At 40.3% G+C, this 16873-nt stretch overlaps 2 protein-coding genes across 5 annotated transcripts in view; one reads left to right on the top strand and one right to left on the bottom strand.

Annotated features, from left to right (window-relative positions):
• The window catches only part of PRKD3 (protein kinase D3), a 44622-nt gene extending 34619 nt beyond the window's left edge, over positions 1–10003 (top strand). For all 4 annotated transcript variants that reach the window (XM_082049529.1, XM_082049531.1, XM_082049528.1 and 1 more), the window contains exons 14-19: positions 1736–1842; positions 2431–2592; positions 3057–3155; positions 4695–4962; positions 5865–5950; positions 6808–10003. In XM_082049529.1, coding sequence (XP_081905655.1) covers positions 1736–1842; positions 2431–2592; positions 3057–3155; positions 4695–4962; positions 5865–5950; positions 6808–6981 — 896 coding nt within the window. In that variant the 3' untranslated portion in view covers positions 6982–10003. The remainder of the gene's footprint in view (positions 1–1735; positions 1843–2430; positions 2593–3056; positions 3156–4694; positions 4963–5864; positions 5951–6807) is intronic.
• A 590-nt stretch (positions 10004–10593) lies between these two features.
• On the bottom strand, positions 10594–16822 carry NDUFAF7 (NADH:ubiquinone oxidoreductase complex assembly factor 7). The gene is made up of 9 exons (XM_082049539.1): positions 16400–16822; positions 16173–16253; positions 15338–15448; positions 14113–14323; positions 13574–13632; positions 12736–12849; positions 11815–11958; positions 11327–11500; positions 10594–10952 (listed from the first exon to the last, which is right to left on the bottom strand). Exons 1-9 carry the CDS (start codon positions 16805–16807, stop codon positions 10740–10742), a joined length of 1515 nt encoding a protein of 504 aa, XP_081905665.1. The 5' UTR covers positions 16808–16822; the 3' UTR covers positions 10594–10739.
• Between the last annotated feature and the right edge of the window lie 51 nt (positions 16823–16873).

The following is a 16873-nucleotide window of genomic DNA, read 5'->3' as shown; positions in this document are numbered from 1 at the left end:
ACACTGCTTAATTGTTGCTGGTGTTTGGAGAGACTAGATCTGGTAACTTCTAATATTGGCTTCTTTGTAGGCTTACTGAAGTAATGATTACAAAACCTTTTCTTTAAACAAATAAAGGTAAAATTAAGTTGCTCGCATTGTGGTTGTGTTTTTGTTTTTTTTTTCTCCCCTCTATTCTGGACAAACATTTACAAATTGTAGATCAAGTAGTTATAGGATATTAACATGCTACTCCTGTTTCTTTCAGCAAGAACAATTTCCCTCTGCATGTTTTGGTTAGTTTTGAAGGGTCTGAAAAATGGAGACAGAAAAAAAAATTCCTGACAGTTTCTTACTGATGTAAAACTTGCCCTGAAACCTGGTTGGTTGCCTTTTACTTAGGAAAAGGAATTTTCTAGCTGCTTTTCTGTTAATCTTTCTTTGTGTTCAATGTTTAGCTCTAGCCTAGCTTCTGTAGTTAAGTGCTTTGCTAGTTTGGTGGTTTTGCTTTACATTATTTTGCAGCCTAGTATTTGTATTCTGAGTTTTGCATCTAGTTTGGAATTGATGGTATTTCTGCTGCTTTTCAATATAATTTGATGTCTAGTGGAGCCAGAATCACATACCCTGAATCAGGTTTTTTTTTGTTTGTTTGTTTTTAATAATAGCTGGGTGCTGTGATTTTTTTTGTTTTGTTTTGGTTTTTTTTGTTGCTTTTTGGGGGGTGGGCTGGGTGTAAAAATGGCTGATTTGTTACAGACAAAATTACAAAACTTCCAAGGGCCTCTCTCTTTCAAGACTTCTGGCTTTATGCTGTTGTCTGTGACAGTCCAGTATACAGTGTCAGCTTTTCTTAGGACTAATTAAATCTTTAAAAAATCTATTTTTTGCTCTCCAATTGTTAGTTCTTTTTGATAACCCTGTAAACCCTTTTGGACCTTGAGTGATGTCTCCCCAAGCAGCCTCACTTGGGCCGGTGGAGATGAGCTTGGATTTGGCCCTTCACGCATGGTGCTGTTTGAGGCGGGGGCAGCAGCTGTGGGAGCCATTCCCAAGCCCTGTGATTGTGATAGAACTTGGTTTAGCAGTTGTGGAGAAGCTGGTTAAGTGTTTGCAGCTGCTCTCTGAGCCCCTGAAACATCCTCACTGTGTATTGCAGAATGCTTCTCATTTAGCTGATGCAGGTTGCAGCAAGGAATAATATTTGGTGCTGCCAGCGCGTTTTGCTTCTTACCACAACCTTTTGAAGCTTTTTGATCACAACAGACTGCTTCCTGGGTGTTAGCATGGTATTCTTTGTGGCACATAACTACCCACACGTTCCTGATTGTTAGGTATAATTTCCTGTCTGTGTGGAACCCATAAGAGAATGAAACCACTGGAGAAGATTTGTAGATCTTTCTTCATATGTGTCTTGAATAGTGTGTTTGTTTTTTTCAGGAGAGGCAATATTTTGTGGGAGTAGGTATTACTTGCTAATGTGCAAGTCCCTTGCACAAACAAAAACTTCACCTAATACATCCAATTTCAATGTGGATACCTGACAGCAGGGTAGTAACCGGTTTAAATTTATCTACAACCCTGCTGTTGAGGCCCATCACTTCTTGTTACTCATATACCAGTTGCAATTAAATATAGTAATATTTTACATTTGTACAAAATATACTTGTTTCACCAAAAATTAATTTCTGCTGTAAAGTTTTATAGCTATGAATTGCTTCGGCCTTGTGATGTCTGACATTGACTTTCTGTTTAGGAAAACACAGGAAGACTGGAAGAGATGTGGCTATCAAAGTCATTGACAAGATGAGGTTTCCAACTAAACAGGAAAGTCAGCTTCGTAATGAAGTAGCCATTCTCCAGGTACAAAAGTATTTTTTGATCACATTGAAGTTTGTCTTAAGCCATTAATAAGATTTTGTTGTGTGTGTAAATACTCTGAATTGATTAATAAATCTGTGTGTGCGACTTCTGAATCTTTTTGTAAGAGGGAATCTTAGAAGAACGGGAATTCCAGAGTATTTGGTAGAACTGATAACTTGGAAGTGGCATTTACGCCCTATAGGGGATCCACTGAAGACAGCTACTTTGGCTGTGTGCTGTCTCCTGCAGGTAGCAGGAGACTCTATTTTTGGCTGTCTTCCACTGCTGGCTCCTCAGTCTGAGTGTTATTCTTACATGTTCTGTACTCAAGCTACTGAGTGTTCCCAACTGTAAAATCAATCATTGTAGATAATCTGTGTTAAAACAAATTAGTCTTAGTAGTGATAATCAGCATGTTTCATGGGTTGACGTTTGTTTCAAGCTACTTTCTTGCCTCAGACATTCTGTTTTTTTCATCTCTAACTCTCCACTTAACTGCTTTTTGATTTGAGGTACAATATTTTCATGTAATTCAGGATATTTCATACAGTTCTATTTTAATGATGTACCTATACTACTTTATTTTAGAATTTGCACCACCCTGGGATTGTGAACCTGGAATGTATGTTTGAAACCCCGGAACGGGTCTTTGTTGTGATGGAGAAACTGCATGGGGATATGCTAGAGATGATTCTTTCCAGTGAGAAAAGTCGACTTCCAGAACGAATAACGAAGTTCATGGTCACTCAGGTTGGCATTGAGTCTCTCTTCTTTGAGAGGGAAGGCTAGATTTGTCTTTTGTAGTCGTGCGAGAGTGGATTTTGGAGAGGGGGTTTTCTGTATTGTTATTTAATAGACAACACAGAGGGCTGCACATCCAATGAAAGTTGAATATACATGGCAAGAATTTTGAAAGTTAATTATATTTTTTTTTGCCTTTCTTTCCCAAGACATAATATTATGGGTATCCAAAGATTCACATCAAAAGAGTAAGCATTCAAAAAGACAGAGAGGAAGCCGGGGGGGTGGAAGTAAAATTAAAACCATTAGTTCCAAGCCTTGATAGGCTAAAAAAAATCTAGTACTTGCACAGCATATATGGGATAATTCTTGAAGACTCTGTTGATACAAATTACTGTGTTGCTTAGTGTGTGTGGCTTTTGACACTTTTGTTCCACTTGAATAGTTCCAGAAATGTTCTTTCCTTTTTGTAGATACTTGTTGCTTTGAGGAATTTACACTTCAAGAATATTGTGCACTGTGATTTAAAACCAGAAAATGTACTACTAGCATCAGCAGAGCCATTCCCTCAAGTGAGTGAAGTTTAAAAAATACTTCTTTCATCACTTTCCGTTATTATTTTTTTAAAGAAATATAGGCATTTCAGCTTAAAGTGACCTCTTGTGGGATTGTTCAACTGACATATTCTAGAATTGCTTGAACCACGTGTATTACAGGTTTTTTTGTTTTTTTCTTTTTGTGTGTGTTTTCTTTTTTTTTCCTTCCAACTCTTAGCCTATCTCTGTGCTCAATGGTCTGTTTCAGTGTCTTTCCCCTCAGACATGGATCATGTCTCAACAATGCTGTGCACCAGCATTCTTTCTTCCAAGGAGCTTGAGAAATACAACTACTGCAGCACTTAGCAAAAGGCTGTGTAGACTGCATCTATTTTTACACTTCTGAAGAGTGAGTGGAAATTGGTATGCTGGATTAGGGAGGATAGTCCAGTGGAAAAGGCACAGGACTAGAGACTTCAAGACCAGTCCTTTCTGTTCCAGTGCTGTTTGACCCTAGGAAACAATTTTTTCCATGTTGTGCATCTCTTCGTCCTTACTCTGTCCGTCCTGTTTATAAGCTGCTGAGAACAGGGACTGGCTCGTGTGTCACTGGCCGTAGTCACGGATCTCTGTTATCAGTGTGTGTGACCTGACATTGTAATATGAACTAAATAGCTAATTTCTGTCAGACAAGTGCTGTTCAGTGATACTAGTATTTATGTATTGTAGACTTAACCTAGTCAGCTGTTATCTTAGAAACCTTGGATAGTACGGATTTTGTGGAGGATACATGGAAATTAAAATCTGTTAGGCGGCGTCGGAGAATTGCTTCTAGTCCCGAGACATTGATACAAAGTGGAGTGGACTTTTGGAGAGTCACTTGTGTACCTTTAGTGCACTGCTCTTGCTTACACCTTGAGGAGGGCTTATGAACCTGGGGTTAGTGCTGGACTTCATCTGAATCCTTTTTTCTGTACAAGTGTCTGCTATGTTCAAGTTAAGGAACCATCCCAGAACCATGATGATTTGAGCATCAGTGCAGGCACCAGCTGCCGATGTGTTTTACCTGGATGGTTACTGGACTGTTCTGCCCAGAGCTGGCTGAGTCTGAGTTCTAGTGAAAACTTACTGTTTGATTTCTTTGTAGCTGAAGCCTCCAGCTTCAGGAATATGATTAAGAGGAATGTGACCTGCCTGGGATTCACGTGCTTTTTACGTTTTGGTTCTGTGCCTTGTGAGGGTGCGGCTCTGCCTCTGAAAATGAGCTGAGTTTGAAATCAGGTTTTTTGTCTTTATTTGCACGCTTGCGGCCAGGTACTACACAGACTGCCTCAGACCTGCGTCTGTGCAAGGCCTGTTCAGGTCTCAGTCTGAAGCGTGGTTGATCCGCAGCCCGCAAAACCAGCAACCTAAAACCTTAACTGACTGGCTTATGCAATGTTTTGTCTGAGGTTTAGTGCACGTGGTATTTAAATGGTGGCAGAAATGGTACCAAGTACCGCTCTGGTCTTGGGCAGTAGCATGCTTTGGAGATCAAGCAACGATTTCTCAGTTTAAAATCTATTTCTTTTGCAGGTGAAGCTGTGTGATTTTGGCTTTGCACGTATCATTGGTGAAAAATCTTTCAGGCGCTCTGTGGTGGGGACACCTGCTTATCTTGCCCCTGAAGTGCTCAGGAGTAAAGGTTACAACCGCTCTCTAGACATGTGGTCAGTAGGAGTTATTGTCTATGTGAGCCTTAGTGGTACATTCCCGTTTAATGAAGACGAGGATATAAATGATCAGATTCAAAATGCAGCATTTATGTATCCACCAAATCCTTGGAAGGAAATTTCTAGTGAAGGTAATAAATTATTTTTCCCTATTAGAATGTCTTTATATGTAGATAATTAATTCAGATGCTTAAACTTCAAGGTTCACTCAGATAGAAGTGTGAGATAGTTTGAGTTTAGTGGACTATGCCAAAATATATGTTTAGGAAAGATAAATTGTCAAATATAATGTTTTAGATCATTTTCAGGGTAGGAGGAGCCAATAGATTTAGCAGGAAAAATTAATTGCATGCATGATGACTGGGATGAATAACCTGAAACTTCCCAAAATTCCCAATGAAAAATTAAACCATTTGTGAGTATTTGCTGAATGTTGATCTCAAAATCTAGTTTAGGTAATCTGTAGTAACAAAAGTGGTTTAAAGTTGAATCTGGAATATTAATTTTGTATATTAGCAGTTGAAACAAAGCCTCAATCTAAATGTCAGATCTGAGCAATTCAGCAGCTTACAAGGTTGATCTCCAGAGCTCTCCAATGCCAGCTTTGTTATTAGTAATGTATAATTAGTAATGTATAATTAATGCGCAAGTAGATGTGGAAGGGCATATACAAAAGTATAGAATAGTAGAAGTACCTACGTAATTTTGGAACACAGGATTACGCTTGAGTTGTGTAAGCACTTCTGAAAAATCACTAAAATCAGTAAGGAAAAACATTACCAAGTAATATAGTAAAGCTTTTAGTGTTTCCATCAAAGCGGTGGGGAAGCTTACCCTGTACTGAGTTTCTAGCCTCATTTAACATAAGCAAAGCTAAATATGAAATTCAAGAGTTTAAGTTTAAAAGAGTTCATTAGGATATACACAAACACATTTATATATTAAAAATCCCTTTCACTGCAGCATGTGAATTATGATAGAGATGATTAGTGTTTAAAGAATATAATTTTTTTTTTTTGTTCTTCTTTGTCAGCCATTGATTTAATAAACAATTTGCTTCAAGTGAAGATGAGAAAACGTTTCAGTGTTGATAAATCCCTTAGTCACCCATGGTTACAGGTAAACCCATCTGCCTTTTTCATTACGTTTATAATGGGGGAACAATGATTTTTTTGGACTGAATCCTTCAGAGACTTATTGAAACTGCTTCTATCAAAGTTTGTTAACAAGCATTCATGGGGCCTTGAGTATTTCTGGTTTTAGCTTTACATTCTATGTACTCCAGGATTCTGCCCATCTGTTAACCATTTATTTCCCCAAGGAGAATTTTGTCTCCCACCCCTTATGGTCTGTCTGATACCAACATAGTTTTACTCTTCTGACCCCTCTCCTGAACGTGTGATGAGTGCGCGGAGCCCCATTGAGATCAGTACACAGACAAACATTGTTTGTTCCATGCTAAAGCGGACACACAGGCTGGTGTGTGCTGTACCTTGTAGTCATTTTAGAAGATAATTTTTCGGAATGGAATTTATCCGCTTGTTTGATGCAAGTTATTTTCACAGTGGTTTCAGAATACTGCATGCATATATCCACACATACAAATAACTTAAAAGACATTAAGGGGAATATCCAGTTGATTCTGAGTACAAACAATATTGGAACAAGTATAATTTCATGTATTTGCATACACAGAATTAATTTTGTATAATAATAAAGGTAACATAGCGGTCTTGTTTCAAAAAGCTTTCATGATTTACAGTATTACAACCTTAGACACTAGTCTATTTAATTTTGAACCATTTTCTGTGGACACTGTTGGGGTATTTGCTCGAGGGGTGGTATTTTTTTTTTAAACAGACGTTGTTGATTATATGGTTATTTATACTAAAAGTAGAGACAAACTGCAGAATTTGTCTGTGGGAATGTAATGCTGCTGTTTCTTAAATTGCTTCCTTAAATCTTTTACTCCTTAGGATTATCAGACGTGGCTTGACCTCAGAGAATTTGAAACACGCATTGGAGAGCGTTACATTACCCATGAGAGTGATGATGCACGCTGGAAAGAACATGCTTATGAACACAACCTTGAGTACCCCCAGCATTTTATTATGGCTCCTAATCCAGATGACATGGAGGAAGACCCTTGATTTATTATACATTATGCAAAATTGCAGCAAAGAAGGACGCTGCAGACAGAAACTGAAGTTTTGGAACAGCTGTTGCTCTTTCTGAATGCTGTATGCATAGTTCAGTGCATAAAGCCCCAGAGGATCCTGCATTGACATAAGAATAGACTGTTGTCTGACAAGCTTTTTTCCATCTCCAATTTAAACTATGAGTAGTTACTGGACAGTGGGATAAGCCCTGTTGGATAACATTTCACCAAGCTGTGTGGCTACAAAGCCATTAGTGAGGTGCAGTGTGTACAGACAGAATGGTTTGTGTGTTTTTCAAGGGTGTTTTTTTTATAGCCTACACAATAAGAATTTTATAATGGTTTTCTAATCCCTATTTACTAGGCCATAGAGGACTGTTTTCTGTAACTTAGATGTGTCTCCCATTTTCTAAACTCTGCATGGTGAAAAGAGATTGTAAAAAGAAATCAGTGCAGAATACCTTGGCTAATAGCAAAACACAGTGCTTTAAGTTGAATACAGTTCCATAAATGAAGGAATAATTTGCTGCATGAAGGAATAATTTGCTGCTGTTAGAGACAGTTAACTTGGCCTGAATTTAACTTTTTCTGGATACCCAAAAGAAGACAACCCTATAACTAATTATATTCCTCTTGAAATGCTGGCCAACAATCTGAAGAGATGACAATCAGAGCTATGCTAGTCCTTTATTTTGTCTGTTAAAACAGAGCAATAAGCCACAACAGTGTGTTGCTGTGCAAGGCTGGCACATGTCATGGATACACACCAAAGGCGTTTTGCCTTCAGACCACACAAGTGATGCACAGAGAGCACACCAGACTCGATGTAGCATATACTTTCACTCTGGAAAAACAGCTTCTCGCAGAAGGATGCGGAAGACTAGGGAAAAATACATGCAGCTTTTTTCTGTTGTTTTGAGTAATTACATTTTTAAATTTTTCTAAGATTTTTCTATTTTTTTTAAGGTTCCTTGGACTTGCATCAGGAGTAGTTTGTAGCCTGCTAGCTTGTATCTTAACTCTGCTCAAAACCTAGGAGTAACAGTGGACATCAAATCACCTGTTCCTTCTGCCAGGGCAGCTGGCTTGTAGGAGAAAGGGCTTTGATTTCTGACCTTAACCTGCAGCCCCTCCTGTCATCTTCACTGTGCTCAGCGTTGTTGTTTGAGCTGAATGAAGAGTCCAAACCCAACTCCGAATTCAGGTTTTTTTTAATGCAGATGCCTCAGTTGATGGATTCCAAATCACTTACTGGACTTGTGGCACAACAGAGAGGAAGCAGCAGTATTCTGTGAAAATGGTTCCCTCAGAGGACAGTGTAATGGTTACAGTTCATGGTATTTCTAAATGTTTGAGGCCATGGATGCTAAATGCAAATGGAAGAGTTGTGGTTTTTTGTCCTATTTTAAAAAACAGAAAGGGTAAAATCTTATTGTGCTGCTGGGAGGTGCTGTAAATTATCACTGATGTGCCAAGCTGCTTATCTGGAGCTTGGTTTGAAATACTTAAAACACTGATACAGGCTTGAACTGCAAAGTCAGTGAGAGGCTTTGGGGTATCTCCTCTCTCTCCTACAAAGATATCCTTCTGTGTGCGTATCTGTACATAAGTATTTTTTTCTACTGCTGTTATTCAGGTAAGGAAACAGGTGAGCAGACCTCTTCTAACTTGTTAGATATACCTAAATTTTTACACAGTTATTTCAGGGCTGGCAACTGCTTGTAATGATAGTGACCTGGCAGTAAAGTCAGTGGCAGTTGCGGAAGTATGTACCCACAGGTAGGTTTGGGTCTTTGCACCTTTTCTTTTCCTATTGCCCTTACCTGAACTGCCACTGAATCTTGTAGGTGTTCAAGTTGGTAAAGGCTGAACTCTGGGTTCCCTGTCAGGGTACACCACGCTTCGTACAAAACGTTGGTGCAATCTGTATGGCAGTTGCCTACAGCCAGAAGCAGGCAGAGCGCTTCAGCCTTTCCAACCATGGCGTGTCCCCTCTCCTAGCATGTGTTTTTCTCAGGTTTGTGCCACGGGACTTGCCTCTCTCCTGCCCTTGGGGTTACCCTCCCCCTTTTATGCTGTCAAGGCGGTGCAAAGGAATTCAGAAGGGACAGAATTTGTCCCTCACCTTTGCCATCCTGTTAAGGCAGGGTTTCAGGACTGCTTCTTCAGGGAGGTGCTGTTTTTTGTCATTGGAACCGGAACAATCAGTTGGTAGTCTAGAATTTGCCCAGACTAGGCAAGGGAAGCAGTGATTTTTTTTTTTTTTTTTTTTTTTTTTTTAATTATTCCCCCCCACACTTCAATTTCTACTTCTGAAGTGACCAAATTCCAGGGAAGCCATTGCTATCTTCCATCCAAACTGTAAATACAGTCTGGTTTTAAACTTCAGATTTTATACTTGAGCTGTCACTTCAGGTTTTCCTGTGGGTTTTTTTGTCTGTTTTAAGGGAAGAAAAAAGCCAGCTTGGTCACTTGGAAAAGCACAACAGGAATGGCGGAAGGAGGGGCTAGTAATGAAGTAGGCGGCCTGGCTGATGTCTCTCCCCATGAAGTCTGTTCTGCTCCAAAATATTATGTGAGCTATTTATTCTTGAAGTTGTACTGAAAAAAAAATGCTGTTGGCCTTTGGACGAGATTGCCTGACCATGTATGCAGACTTATGGGGCCAGACAGTAGTAGCCACAAGCAACTAATAGCCGAGGAACCGAAAAAAATCGGGCGTACATTAGGAGTAAACTTTCTTCAGAGTAGTAAAAATAGCTGATTTTTTAATTCCTTTTTTTTCCTACCTTTACTGCAGACTTTGACAGCAGTAGGTTACAGTGTTTCATATCCTTATCCCTAGATGAATTAAGTTACATTCATTCAAGAAATAGTGCTATGATGCTATAAAAAAGCTCATGTAAGATTTATAGCCTCGAAAGGACACTGTTAAGTACTTTTATATTTTTATACATCCCGTTGTTTGTAAATATCCTCTGATAAGCTTGAAAATAAAATTTATTTCCCTATCAGACTCTTTATTTACATTAATTATCTCTCACCATTACATGTTCTTAGAAGTAAATGTTTCTTTACACTTCCTTGATTGTGGATTTGTCATTAGATATGCCCTGCTCTGGGAATTCTGTTAGCAGGAGCTTTGGAACTAATAACTCTTTTTGCATCGTTCTGTCACCATTCTCTTTAAAAATATCTTCAAAAATATCAAGGCATTTTGGGTTCTAAGCAAGTACCAAAGCTGAGTACCTTGAAAGTCTCCATAGCACATCTGTGTGTTACTGACAAGTTTTAACTTTACTCCACTAGTAAATACTTCACTCAGCTCTATTATAAGACCCATGAAACACTGTTCATTCTCTGCTCTGCATATGGAGATTTCTCTATGTGTGGTGCTTCGTTTCCACAGATATCATGTAGGTAAGTCAACAGGTTTAGCGCACTGCATTATATTTGTTCTGAAATAGCAATCCCTGCCAAAATGGGATTAGGCCCTGAAGTGTAGATTGCTGTGAGAAAATTGCCTGGAGAAGTCATGTGACATTTCATGTGCTTTCAGTTCAAAGATAAATCCAACTATTTAGTTCTTACTGTGTATGTAGCTATATGCTGACTATATTATTGGAAAATATGTAGTGTGTGAGACCATAAAATACAGGACTCTATTCATTTTACTTTGATTTTTTTTTTTTTTAATTTAATAAGTTGCTGTTGAAAGCTACTACTATCATTTTGCTGTAGTATTTGAAATTACTTCAGTAAGAGTTCACTGAATCCAGCAACAGGCGGTAAGGGAGACTCTGATTCTGGCTTATGTTTCTTGTCAGGACGTGCAAGTCTGTGGTGAGGCAGCAGGGCAAAAAAGTTGAAACAGTCCCCCATCTTCTTGGGGTTCATCAGCATATCATAGCTGTGAAGTAACTGCTCACGAGTTGCTGTGTCACGTGAATTCTGCAAGAGCACCTAAAAACAAAGAATGTAAGTTACAGCCCTTCCTGCTTTCCTACCAATTCCCTCACACTTGCAAATTCTTCTTGCATCCTTTTTGCTTATAGTCATGTAACCGTGCCATCATGTTCAGTAGAAAGGGTGAGATCTGTGGTGGAGCTCATACACTGATACAAAGTTTTGCATTAAATATTCCTAAATATAATATGATCAGTTAACTTTGAGGGATCTAAAGTAACTTAGGTCTAGGAGAAGCAACTCTGATCTCACACCTATATGTTGTTTGGAACAGATTTCTTTTACAATCAGATTTTTATAAAATTTCTCTTGCTGCTTTAGAGTATTGCTTGTGGATTAGGAGAGTTTATCTACCTGTACGTGTATTGTACCTGCAATCGGAGGTCAATGCCCATGTTTTTTAAAAACTCCCGCTGTTTTACGGGGCCTAATGTAGCTGTTCTTCCCTGTGTCATCTTTCGAAGATAGCTGAAATCAACATCTGCTGTCAGGTCTGCCGTACCTGGCGCGCTCAGCACGTCATGAAGTTTATGATTTCGGAAACCCTGAAAAATTAAATTGGAAGATTATACTCAGCTATACTCCTAGCTACCATAGCTGGGGCTAGCAAAGACTAAGCTGTGTGTGTGAGGGATGAGAATAGTAAATTTTACCTTGAAAATTTGAGATACATGTATCAAGGGCTCAGATTACCCTTTCCCAGCTGACAGAAACCCTTACAGGTACTGGTTAAATAAGACTCAATTATTCAGTTTTTGCTCATGTCCACCAAAGACCTTTCTCTTAGGAGAACTTAATGATCCAAGTGACAAAAGATAACAGAGGATTGTGGCTTCTTATTTCAGGGTAAATTACTTACCCGGAAAGTGTCAGTTTTCGTTCCATCATGACCATAATCGGCAACCAGTGCAGCCCCACCACCCTTTTCTATACGACAGGCAAGATTCTGAATGATGACACCAGCCTCGGGACACACTTCCACGTGATCTCTTGTTTCTTCAGGCTAGTGCAGAGTTCAAAGATCAAAATACCTGTATTAGCAAACCAGTACAGGGCAAAAGATCTTCACAACTGACATCATGTGATTGTCATCACTTCATTGGGGCACAGAGGTCCAGGGTGCTTTGTAGGTTACCTCGAGCTTGAGCTAGTTTTTGCTAACTGTTATTTTCAGTTAGTGTTTTCTGAGTGCTGGATTTCAGTCATCTCTTCTATAACCTATAGTCAAGTGAAATGAACATTTTTGTAACAAGTAAGAATACCTGCATCAGGTGAAACTGCATTATTATGCTACTGAAAGCCCTTGCGCTGTGTGCACCCTTCAAAAAGGCCTTTCTGTGTGAAACTCTGGTTTTAATCTCAACTATTTCATTTTGTAACTTTAAGAATCCAGGTAAAATTAGAAAAATAAAAACCTCAGACACTTTGCATTAAAGGTCAGTACCCAGCTGCACTGAGCTGAGAGCCTGGCTTAGGCAGGGCCACTGTCGAGGTGGTGATGTGACACGTGCAACGCAGAACACTTGCTGCTTCAGTTTGCTCTCTGAAGCGTTTTGTCTGTTTAAGCTCTGATTTTACAGGGTTTGATGTTCATGTTTGTTTTCGTGCTGTGTTTTCACAGCATATGAAGTTTAATTCTTGTGGAAGTTCTGCAGAACAGAAATGGTAAGCTGTATTTACTCATTTATAGACCGAGAGCCCTCCTTGCTGTCACAATAACTGAGAAGCATTAAATGTACTTGAAAGGTGTAAGTGCGAACTCTGGTAGGCATAACCTTACCTGAATAAAGTTTTGTGTCGCAGGGGTACTGGATGGTGACAGGACAAACCGCAGCTGATCAGGAACTTCTGGATCTATATCAACCAACACTTCACGCCAGCCTTTGTCTGTTCTCTGTTTAATGAACCCAGAGTACTCTTTTTCACACTCTTAATAGATACAACAGTATTTTATTTGATTGAACTAATGTTAGGCGTTTTCACAAATATTTTAAGAACACAATATGCTATTAAAAATTATTCATTCCTATTTAATTCCAGTAACTGCCTTGGAAAAGCTTGTCATAAAGATCCATCTGCAGAGTCAACAAATACGGGTTTAATTATACTTAAAAAGAATGAATGATATTGTTAAGAAAAATCCTGCCTCTTCTATTGGCAGTGCAACATTTACCTTATCAAAATAAAATATTTTATTCTACCAGTGATTATCATAAACTAATTATCAAATTGAACAGGAAAGTTTCTTCTAAATGGTTATTAGCTGCTACTTTGCTATTCTCATTACCATTCAAATGAAAGCCTTTCAGTCTTTGTTAGTAGTAGTACATAAAATAATGTGGAAATTAAGAACTTCATTAATGTAGCATAAGAAATAAGAGAACTTGAGACTTAGCAGAAAGCAATCTTTAGCTTTTTACAAGTTTTATCCATGCAAGAACAGTTACTATTTCTACAGGTATCAGCTGAATTAAGCCTTATTTGTCCAAATTAAGTTAGAAGTATTTTATCACCAGAGACAATGTGTGCGCCTATTTTGGCACACTAATTCTCCTCTTCCTCAAAGAGAAAAGGCAAGTAAGTAGATAGTCACAATTACAATAATCTTCTTGCTATACCTGAAACTTATGTATTGGTAGGGCATCAAAAAACTCATGTGCCAAGTAAAAGCTGTAACCTGCGGGAAGGTAAAAAAGAATGCATTAGGTTACTAATGCTTCCATAGCGGCTTCCAATTGAAAATTAAAATGTTTTTATGAATTTTAATGAACTAAACTAGTTAATGTGGTTGTGAAATAATTATCGTTAGTTCCAGCTTAGATACATCAAAGATAGCGTTTCTACAGCTAGCTCTAGCTTCCAGTTCATGAATTTTACATTGGTGTCTCATGAAAGGAGATTCAGACAAAGCCAGTAAATGGTTTCCCAGGGAAAGAAGAAGCCAGAATATATGAAATTGGGTAGCTATCCCAAAATAAAAGTAGTCAGAACACGAACAGTTATGAAAATGAGCCAAGATGCTGGCTCAGACTCATACAAGAAGAACAAATATGTATGTTAACTACTTTTGCATCCATTATGAAGATGTCCTCCATTATCAAAAGCTGCAAATGGAGGAAGGATGCTGGCCCTGTAGCAAGACATTGAAGCTCCTTACCTAGCGGCACATCTTGAATGTCTCTGTACCAGAAAATGGGAATTCCCGTCTTGCTAATGCCTTTCATGTAAACAGACTTGTCCTCAGGGTTTGACTGCACCTTCCCTCCTGTCAACATCTGCGCTTGGATCTCACTGAGTTTGGGACTCACTTCTACCAGATGAATAGAGACATCACATTTACTAAGTAAGGAGGCAAGCTGCTTGAAGACCTATAAAGGCAGATGAATTCTATTAGGCACAGTCACGCTCTGCATACATTAAAGGTTTAAGAATTAACCTTTAATGTCATTATTTATATTCAAGATACAAGATTTAGTTAGCTTTCATTTAATAAAATAGTGAAAGAGACTGCGCTTTGCTCCTCCAGAAGGAGGTGGAAATTTCTTCATCAATTTAATAAAAGCTGCTACATTTCTAATAAAGTTGGCAAAATACAGCACACATTATATAGTTCTAAGGACAACATGAAACGCTAATTCAGAATAGTAATAGCTTAAGAGTGAGTAGCTCCAGTACCTGCAGAGGATTTAACATTAGGAAAAAAATGGGTCAGCTTTCCTAGACACCATGACCAAAAAAGCAACCAATATCCTACAATTCACTGTGGTTATTAGGGTTCTTCTCCATTAACACATGTAAATAGAATAAAAGTTCTTCTGAGGTACTAAATCCCATTAGTGATTTGTTTCTGAATCAGTAGCATTTCAATTAATAGCCATGCAAGCAAGACAGAACAGAAAGGCTTAACTCAGAAGAAATCAACCCCTGAAATCCCAAAGGAACAGATGCAACTTCACCCCTGGGTGACTGTCCTCCCCTCTTCCTCCTGGTGCTTGCATTGAGGCTTCCCTCCCTGTTACACAAAGCAGCACCCTCCCGAGTGGATTTTAGTTTGGATAATGCTTTCCTATACAGAAATATTTTGTAATGGAATATTCCCACCCTCCTCTTCTGTCAAGTAATGTTTGAAAGATTACACACCTGTATGCACAGTCTGTGCACCCTGGCCCGAGTTCTCCTTCGAACTCAGAGAGCTGGTCTCTGCTGAACAACAGAAAATTGCACATATTCTAATTACACTCTAAGCTGCAAATCTCCTGACTGAGATGATTTGCTTACTAGGGAAGGTTAAACCCTGATAGCAAAGCCTCATTCCTTCAGATTTCAGTGTAGTCACAGAATAAAGCCAGAAATGGAGAATATTAATATCAGTTTTCACCTACCCGTAATATATCATCAGTAAGCGTGCCCCTCCCTGGGCCCATTTCCACCAGCTGGAACGCTTTGGGTTTGCCTGTGGCTATCCATTCACTGATGTACCATATTCCTATTAACTGACAGTGAGAAACAACACAAAGAGTTACAGTAATAACTTCAGAACTTGTGGAAAGTGACATCTGCCTTTTGCCTGATAATAACTAAAATACTATACAATATTCTCTCTCTGTACTTCGAGGTTAAGAAAAATCATACCTAACTTCGCCCTCTTTAGGTATTAAAGTTGCAATTGTTTGCTATCAGCGCAGCAGAAGCCACTCTCCACCATAAGCGGGTGGGACTCCTTTCTGGCTTGTGCAGGTGCAAGAACTTTTACAGTTTGAATGCAGGTCAGTGCCCAACTACTTCTGAATGGCAGTTCCTCATGACAGTGCCTTTGTGGAAACGGCATGAAGAACAGCCTTTAACTGATTTTCACTACTGGAAACAATGCACAAACCAGACCAAACTCTGAAAATGATTTTTGATTAGAGTTTTCATACGAAGAAACTACCATAACTTTTTTTTTTTTAAACAAGTTCTATACGAAAATAAGTGTTAGTAAGCACAGATGGTGTTCCAGACTATAACACATGAAAGGACTACCCGATCTTCCAGAAAAACAGAAGACCCTTTCAGCTCCAAAGCCAATTTTTCTTTTGGGAAATACAACTCAAAGGTTCATGTCTATTGGTCGTCACTGCTGTTCAAGTATTTTGACACTGGTGATCACTTGTAAATCCCTGCCAGCTTAGGAATGACGAGCAGTTATTTAAGACAGACACAGGCCCCACGCGTTACCTCTCCGAACACCTGACTGATTTCAGGGGAGGTGACAAAATCCCCGCTCTCGCCGATGCCGCCGCGGCGCGTGTAGTAACCCTGCGTGGGGAGAGGGCAGAGGAGCCGGGGCCCGCTGAGCGGCGCGGCGGGGCCGCTGCTCGGCCGGCGGCGACGCCACCGGACTCCGGTTGCTCAGGCCCGGCCCGCAGACCGCCACCGAGCTCAGCCCCCGGCCCCGCCCGCACCTCGCCGGGGTTGGTGAGCGCCTCCCGCATGTACTCGGCCACCGTCACCGGCCCGGTGGCCCGCAGCTTGAGGAGCAGGTGCCGCAGCATGGCGGAGGCCCGGCCGGGCCCCTCGGCCTCCGGCTCGCCCCCCGCTCCTGGGGGGCGGGAGAGGCAGCGGTTGCCGTGGTGGCGGGGGAGCCGGCGGCGGCCGGCGGGGCCCAGGGCGGCGGCGAGGAGCGCGCGGCGCGCGGGCAGCAGGGACATGGTAGCGGCACGGCCGGCCCTCGCCCGCCCCTCCTCCCCTTCCGCCGCCCCGGGTCCTGGCCGCTGGGTGACCACCCTTCGTCCCGCCGCTGTTTGAGGACGAGCCACTGGATAAGCGCCGCTAGGACCTACTGTAATTACGGTAAGATTTTTCCTAGACATCTCCCGCCAGCTCTCTGCCGCCTTACTTCGGGGAGCTCCGCACTCGACCTCCGCCCCCCTTGCAGG

The sequence above is a fragment of the Streptopelia decaocto genome (genome assembly GCF_964273445.1).
Source record: "Streptopelia decaocto genome assembly, chromosome: 3".
In the NCBI taxonomy this organism is placed as follows: Eukaryota; Metazoa; Chordata; class Aves; order Columbiformes; family Columbidae; genus Streptopelia; species Streptopelia decaocto.
Note: the sequence above shows the minus strand (reverse complement) of the source record. Positions and strands in the feature narration are given on the sequence as shown.